At 49.2% G+C, this 8,187-nt stretch overlaps 1 protein-coding gene across 1 annotated transcript; it reads right to left on the bottom strand.

Moving 5' to 3' along the window:
* Positions 1-202: 202 nt before the first annotated feature.
* On the bottom strand, positions 203-1,426 carry LOC124281722 (mucin-2-like). The gene has a single exon (XM_046717686.1). The coding sequence runs from the start codon at positions 1,424-1,426 to the stop codon at positions 203-205; it is 1,224 nt and encodes a 407-aa protein (XP_046573642.1).
* Between the last annotated feature and the right edge of the window lie 6,761 nt (positions 1,427-8,187).

The raw sequence follows: 8,187 nt of genomic DNA, 5'->3' as shown, positions 1-8,187 counted from the left end.
TGGTGGATGATTATATGATTATTGTGAATCCAGGTGGACAGGCGATTTATTGTCAGGTGGATGACAGGGCGATTTGGTTGGTCCGGTGGAGCGACAGGAAGGATGGTCAGGGTGTGTGGTCCGTGGTGGAGGACAGGTGATTTATTGAACCGCGGTGGAGGACAGGGCGATGGTCATTGTGGTGGAGCGACAAGGCGGATGGTCAGGTGGTGGATGACAGGGTGGATGTATTGTTGTCCGTGGAGCGGACAGGGCGACGGTTGCTGTGCGTGGTGGAGTGATAGACGATGGTTGCGTTGCGGTGAAGTGATGACAGGGTGATGGTTGTGGTCCGTGGCGGAGCGACAGGGTGATGGTTGGTCCATGGTGGAGGACAGGGTGGTGGTTGTCGTGCGTGGTGATGGACAGGGCGATTTATTGTGGTGCGGTGGGTGGAGTGATAGGCGGATGGCTGTGGTGCGGTGATGACAGGGCGATGTTTGTCAGTGGTGATGACAGGGCGATGGCTGGTTGGGTGCGTGGTGAAGGACAGGGTGACGGTTTGTATCTGTGGTGGAGCGGACAGGGTGATGGTTGGTCTGTGGTGTAGTGACAGGGTGATGGTTGTGGTCTGTGGTGTAGCATTATGGGGTGATGGCTGTATCTCAGGATGGACAGGGTGATGGTTGTGGTGTGTGGTGGAGGACAGGGTGATGGTTGTGCTGCGTGGTGGACGGACAGGCGATGGCTGTGGTCTGTGGTGTAGTGACAGGGCGATGGTTGTGGTCTGTGGTGAAGCAACAGGGCGATGGATTGTGGTGTGTGGTCTGTGGTGGAGTGACACGGGTGATGGTTGTGGTCTGTGGTGGAGTGACAGGGCGATGGTTGTTGCAGTGTGGTGGGTGACAGGGTGATGGTTGTGGTCCGTGGTGGAGTGGCAGGGTGATGGCTGTGGTCCGTGGTGGAGCGGGACAGGGTGATGGCTTTGTTGTGTGGTCTGTGGTGACGTGGACAGGGTGAGCCGGTTGTTGTCCGTGGTGGAGCGACAGGGGTGATGGTTGTGGTGTGTGGTCTGTGGTGGAGTGATAGGGTGATGGCTGTGGATGTGGTGGAGTGACAGGGTGATGGTTGTGGGGTCTATGGTGAAGCGACAGGGTGATGGTTGTTGTGTGTGGTGAAGCAATAGGGTGATGGTTGTGGTCTGTGGTGGAGCGACAGGGGTGATGGTTGTGGTCTGTGGTGGAGTGACAGGGTGATGGTTGTTGTGTGGTGTGAGTGGATAGGGTGATGGTTGTGGTCTGTGGTGGAGTGACAGAGGTGATGGTTGTGGGTCTGGGTGGACGAGTGTGGGTCCGATGTAGTGACGGGATGCCTGCTTCAAGCAGAGGTGCGTAATGGGATGACATGTAAAGTGGAAGGTAATGGTCATCAGTAGGTAGGGAGACATGCATAAGGTTTATTGATGGTGTAAGACAAGCAGTCTAGGTTACAGCTGCTTAATGTCTCCAGCATGTCAGGATGTTCCCCAAGTCCATCATCAAGGAGAGGCGCCCTTCCCAATCCCCTGTTGATTACCGAAACGGAACTTCAAGTAACAATAGACGTGCAACAGGCCACTGTCGACAACAGCAGGTAGTAAATCCAGTTTACCGTTGCCTTCATGTTATCCCAATGTCCCTCTGTGACATAACCGACATACTTCAGCTGGGACATCAGCCCCATCCAAGCTATTATAAACGGGCTTCATTGGACATCGGGGCACGTAACTAGGGTCCACCAGAAATTCTCTGTAGATTTGCATAATCTTGTTGTTTAGAAAATCACATTTGTTTGGTTGTTATGTATCTTCATTTCCAAACACAGGATTGTACTACATCAATGTATTGTCATATGCTAGCTCCAGGTTTTTACTCTTCCTGAATCGGGAAATGACGTCTGGACTTGCCGCAGTTCGTTGTCACGATGTATTTTCTCTTAGTCAGTTTTCAGATCCGGGCTTTTATGGTGGGTTCAGAACTAGATCTCTGTAAGCGACATCAAACCTTCTCACTAACTTCTACTAAGAGACATCACACTCTCAAGGGTGGGGTAAGTGAGTGAGTATGGTTTTACGCCACTTCATACCAGCATTATCACGACGTGGAGGCCACAGAAATCACCTTCACATCGTTGTATTCGCTGTTGGGAATCGATCCACCATGGTCTTTTGGTGTGTCGAGCGAACGCTTAACCATTAATATTGGCTACCCCAACGTTCCCGAAGAGAGAACTTTGAGCCTGGTTGTGGATAAAAGTAATCGGTAATTCTGCACATAATCTGTGTAAAGACAAGGCCATTGTCAAAGAGAACAGGAGAATGTAGGCATGGTATGAAAATTCCGAGAAAACCCTATACACTTGAAAATTGGTTTCCTTGATAAAAACTCCCCAAAAACGCAGTTGTGTTATAATAGGCTAAAACAGTTGGCAGAACACACAGCAAACCTGACGTTCAAGGTATAAATGTCCCTATAAAATTATATCACCATCGAATAATCATTTCTTTCTGTTTCATTACTGCCGCCTTCAAAACATGGGTGTTTCTCTTTGCTCCGCTGTTAAGGTCGATGGTTTTATATTGCGTTTCCGCCTTGATATCATCTCGAATTTCATTTCTTCCACTCCAGCTCGTTACATCAGAGCTGCTTCCGCATCGTGAGATCGTACGTTCCTAGTCCCGCTTCGGGCCAAAGGTTCAAATCTCTAAGTGATCCCAGTCTATTCCGCACCATACCTGTAGTAGTCGGGTTTCACCCATTATTAGTGAAACACCTGCCTCACCAAAAACAACAAAATTATACCAATAACTCCTTGACTGACTTCTGTTTCTGGGTCCGAACGCTTTAAACTATCCTCGTTCCCCCACCCCCACCCCCATCTGAAAGATATAAGTGGGGTTTGCCTGCATTAACTGTTCCAACTTAATATTGTTGACGTAACATTTTTTGATAATTGAGGTCTATATCTTTTGTTTGTTTCTTTGAAGTCACACGACATGGGTAATCCAGCAGGGCGAGCTATGACGTCACTTCAAATGATCGCCACGATCGTGTTGTTTCTGCACAGCGTCTTGCACCGCTTCTTCTGAACTGTTCTAAAAGTGTCTCTCTTCTAGATAGGTGGCAAAGCACAAAGAGCAGCGTGAACAAGTATGATGACGAATCACGATGGGGCCAGAGTCTTTATATAGATACACAGGGTGACGTCACGTGGGTCGTGCATGGATGACGTCACTGAGTCTCGAGACCCAGCAATGTCATGGCTTCTGTCTCTCCACATTCCTCCAAAGCTTTGCAGAAGAGGGAGTAAGCTTGGGGTCCACGCCGGGGAAGCATGTCTAACAATTCTCTGACACGGTCAAAGGAGGTCCGAGGTTTTTCGATAATCTCTGCCTTCATGAAGATGGTCAGGACTTAAAACGCCATCAGTTTGTCGACCATGGCTTCGAGCTGCTTGATAGCGACAACAAGATTCTGGACACTGTCATTCCTCAAGCTTGGCCAAGAAACGTCTGTTAGTACTTTATTTCCCTCTCTTAGGCACAATAATCACTCACAGCCTTCCCATCTACTCCGACTCGGAGCAAGTGTTTGATATATTCCTACGTGCAACCAAGCCGGTCACACTTTTTTTCGATCGCTCAATAAACCGTTACGAGAACTGTAGATACCAAAGAGGAAGAGGCCGAGGTCCTGCGATGGTTTACCAAGAAAAGTCATCATCGCAACACGTCCGTGTTGTACTTGACACAAAACCTCTTTGCTTCATCGCCTCATCATCGCACCATTAGTTTAAATGCCCACTACATGGTGCTGTTTAAAAACCCGAGGGATGCCTCGCAAATGGATCACTTGGCCAGACAAATCTTTCCAGGACAGACGGCCTTCCTTCGGGAAGCCTATGTGGATGCCACTTTGACTCCTTGTTCCTATCTGTTTCTGGACTTGAAACCTACCATAGCCAAAGAGCACCGTGTACGGTCCAATCTCTTTCGCTAGCTCACCACCCTTTACATTCCCAAGTGAAAACATATAAATAGAGCCTGTCTCAGAGTGTCCCTCTGGGTCCCTCGATTGTCTTGTTGTCCTCAAGTTGTCCCTCGATTGTCCCATTTCGGTGTCCCTCGAGTGTCCATCCTCTGTAATCCCTCGAGTGTCCCTCTGTGTCCCTCGAGTGTCCCTCGAGCGTCCCTCAATCCCCACACGGTTTAGTTGCCCTCAAGTGTCCCTCAATTGTCTCGTTGTGTCCCTCACAGTGTCCGTCATGTGTCCCTCCAGTGTCCCTCGGTTATAAAGTGCACTTAGTTGCCCTCAAGTGTCCCTCGAGTGTCTCGTTGTGCCCCTCACAGTGTCCCTCATGTGTCCCTCAAGTGTCCCTCCACAGTCCCTCGAGGTGTCTCTCGAGTGTCCCTCTGTGTCCTTCAAGTGTCCTCTCGTGTGTCCTCCGTGCCCCTCGGTTATAAAAGTGCACTTCTAAGTTGTTTTATCAGTTGAGCTGGAACCGCTGGAGGTGCCAAAGGCATGGGTTAAACGTGTCAAGAAAGATTGCCCTGTGCCTGGCTGTACTGCAAAACAACTTTCAAAACTATCCAATCATTTATCACAAGTACACAAGATGGATTCTGATGGAAAGAAAACCCTGGTTGAAAAATGAAGAACAGAATGACTGAAGTCAAACCTACTCTTCCCAAGTCGGATCTATCACATCTTCCTCCTCCTCCTGACCCTGCTCCTTCGTCAGCGTTGAAGCATGCACGGAAGATGCTGATGGTCCCAGAAGAGGTATGGCAAAGTCTGCAAGAAGAACAACGTCAACCGCATTTGTTCAAGTCCAACCTGTTGGAACAGAAACATGTGCACACGCTTCACGATATGGATCCCCTCGTCCGTGATGACACGGTTCCTTTTAGGGACAGAGAGCAGCAGTATAACACCTTGTTGCAACACACCTTGGCGTTTCAAGACCAAGCAGCGGTCAAACCACGACCTTTAGAGGCAACTGGAACCCCCAGGACTGGCACTCCCAGGGTTGGAACCAGGAACGAGACACCCAGGGACGGGGTACCCAGGGATGGAGCTCCCCTAGCTCACCGTAAGTAGGGTTGACTTACTGAGTCACACGCAGCGTGTTCCAGTGGCGAGGTTCGCCTTCCTAAGAATGAGTCCACGAAGCACATGGTAGAGCAGTGGCTCATGGTTTTGTTCTTGCTTCAGAACCCGATGTCGAAGCCATTCTGCATGAAGTCGTGCAAACGGTTCCCAAAACGCTACAAGCCAAGGCCAAGCAGTTGATGGCCCGTATTCGTGCTCATCCCGACTTGGGTTGGAATGAGACGGGTCAATTCGTATTGGAAGGGGGACCCATGCCTGGGACGCACATGGTGGATCTCATCAATGATCTTGTTAGACAACGTACCAAATCAGACCCTCCACGGGGTTGGAATATTCTGGGTCAGTATCTTGCTTCCAGCAACGTACCCCATGAACTGATTGGCAACCCTCTACGTTGGTCCTGGATGATGAAAACCAAAGGGTCATTCACCCAGCCCCCTGACACCCCCGTGAAGCATCAACACCCCCCAGCTGACTTGTTTTTGACACCAGCCCCATCCAACCTTCCTGTCGAACCCAAAAAGAAGAAGAAGAAGGCAACAACGACACCCACACAGCAGAGACCCCCTCCTCCCCTCTCAACCGGGTTCGTCAGTGGATTCACTTTTAGATGTCAACGACAGTGTCAACATGAGACGTCCAAAGAGAAACAACAACAGAGAGTCGTCATCTATGTCTCCTGCATGGCTCCACCACACCTGCTATGATCCTCAACATCCTGCAGGCTATGGAGGGTGGCTTGCCTTGTGGCAGGCAGCAGCAGGATGTCAAAGCTGGGTCAAGACCCACATGGGACGTTCAGCACTTTCCATCCTCAAGATGGTGGGAAAATCAGCTCTCAAAGCAGGCGTCAAGATGCTGCCGGGATTAGTGCAAGATATCAGTTCTGGACACCGAAGTGTGGGGAACAGTTCGTAACATCATGGGAAACAAGTCTTACTCGTCACCTTGTGACAACACCCACCAGGATCACGAGCGCAGAAAGAAAACGGAAACAGGCAGTGGGATTCACCAAGAAACATAAAGCATTGTTTTGAGAGAAGGCGTCATTTGGCTTCAAGTCGTCAGACAGTGCAGACGTATCAGCATGAGTGCATTCGATGTCCCCGATACGGAATGGGTGTCTCAAAAGATCAGGCACAAGAAGTTGTATGTGGATATATCCCCATGGGGATATTGGGATATTCCTTCTTCTCCTCTGTCATCATCCTCAGAGGATATTCCTTCTCCTCTGTCATCCTCGTGGACACAACCTGGATACAGCTTGAAGAATCCTACTCACGCCGAGTATGCCAAGTTTTATCAACGTGCGAGGTCGTTTCGAACATGGCCTATACAGATGGCCCAGTGTCCTTATGACTTGGCCATGGCTGGCTATTTCTATCATGGACGAGGTGATAGTGTGATCTGTTATTGTTGCGGCCTGAAAATTCATCGATGGGAAGCCACAGACCAACCTTGGCGAGAACACCTGAAGCATGCCAAAGTCCCTTGTGAATACTTGTGCCTGTTTTGTCCTGAGGAAGAAATCAATGACAACTACAGACAACTGGTGGCCAAAGGAGAAGGAGAATGCAAGGGAAGAGCAACGTGCTTTGTACACGGTACACCACCAACCACCTGTAGTTGTTGGGGTCGAGATGTCCCTGATCAGGCAGCATAAAGGGCCGTCCAGATGGAAGAGGGGTTCAGTTCAACACCAGACACGGTACGGTCAAGACCTGTTGTGCAAACCTGTTGTGCAGACCTGTTGTGCAGATCAGTTGTCAAGATGATGCGCCAGGATGCCTGCGAATGTTCCAAGGCACAATAGGATCTCTTTCCTGTCTCTCCTGTGATGACTTTGGCCCAAGAAGGTCAGTGGATTCATTACAGTCCTCTGGCACCCTTTCGGTCGCGGGTCCCTCCAATTTAACATTGCCAACCCTATGAATGCCTACATCGATGTCTGTGTTACTTCCTGCATCTTTTGTCGAATGATATAAAACGATTGACCTATTGTTTGCATTGGTCGCAACATTCTTTTGAGAGATGCGTGGTCCTGAAAAGGACCGCTGGGTGAGATTGACTCACAGTGGGAGTGACCACAGGTGTGTTAAACACTGACAGGCATAGATGATCATCTTTGTTTTCACAAGGCACTTGCTTCCAAACGCCTGATTCCCATGAAGATCCGAGTTAGTATTAGTCTTCAGCAACCCATGCTTGTCGTAAGAGGCGACTCACGGGATCGGGTGATCAGACTCGCTGAATTGATTGACACATTCCATCGTATCCCAGTTGTGTAGATGGATGCTCATGCTGTTGATCACTGGATTGTCTGGTCCAGACTCGATTATTTACAGACTGCCACCATATAGCTGGTATATTGCTGAGCGTGGTGTAAAACTAAACTCACTCACCCAATCACTCAAACGCCTGGTGTGAGTGTCCTTCAATAATGTAGCACAATAGATACACTGAAATGTGGCATGATAGTCTGTTGTACCATTGGCGTAGACAGGAAGACCTGCGCTATCTTACGTCACGGATCCCTCCAATTTAACATTGCTAACCCTGTCAGTGCTTACATAGATTTTAGTCAGTAATAGCTCCGCATCTGGCTTAAATCAAGAATACAGATGGCACGGATGCGACTCATGATGACATTGAGCCACTCATGTTCACGGTGAACGACATGATGCATTCCCTCTTACGAGAGGTGAGTGTGCCTGTGGGACACAATCAGTTGGAAACGACTCCCTCTATGGGAACCTACCCTACCGAGCCTATTTGAAAACGTGACTAAGTTATGGAGGAGGCAGCCAAAAGGACGTACATCCAGTGCCCAGGATGGTATACAGATGAAACTGGAAAAACATAGATGACTTTAATGCTATCGCCCAGAATGGCAACGCAGGGCTCCTACGTTAAAGAAATGGGAATGAGCAGTTCTCGGAAAATACGCAGTTCTAGGAATTCCACATGAGCTGTGAAGTCATCGATGACGTCACAGTTATGCAATGTCTAACGTAAACACAACAGCGGTAGCCATTTGCCATGGGACCGTCACTTTCAA

The sequence above is a fragment of the Haliotis rubra genome, unplaced genomic scaffold (assembly GCF_003918875.1).
Source record: "Haliotis rubra isolate DU_JTF1 unplaced genomic scaffold, ASM391887v1 Scf108, whole genome shotgun sequence".
NCBI lineage: Eukaryota > Metazoa > Mollusca > Gastropoda > Lepetellida > Haliotidae > Haliotis > Haliotis rubra.
Note: the sequence above shows the minus strand (reverse complement) of the source record. Positions and strands in the feature narration are given on the sequence as shown.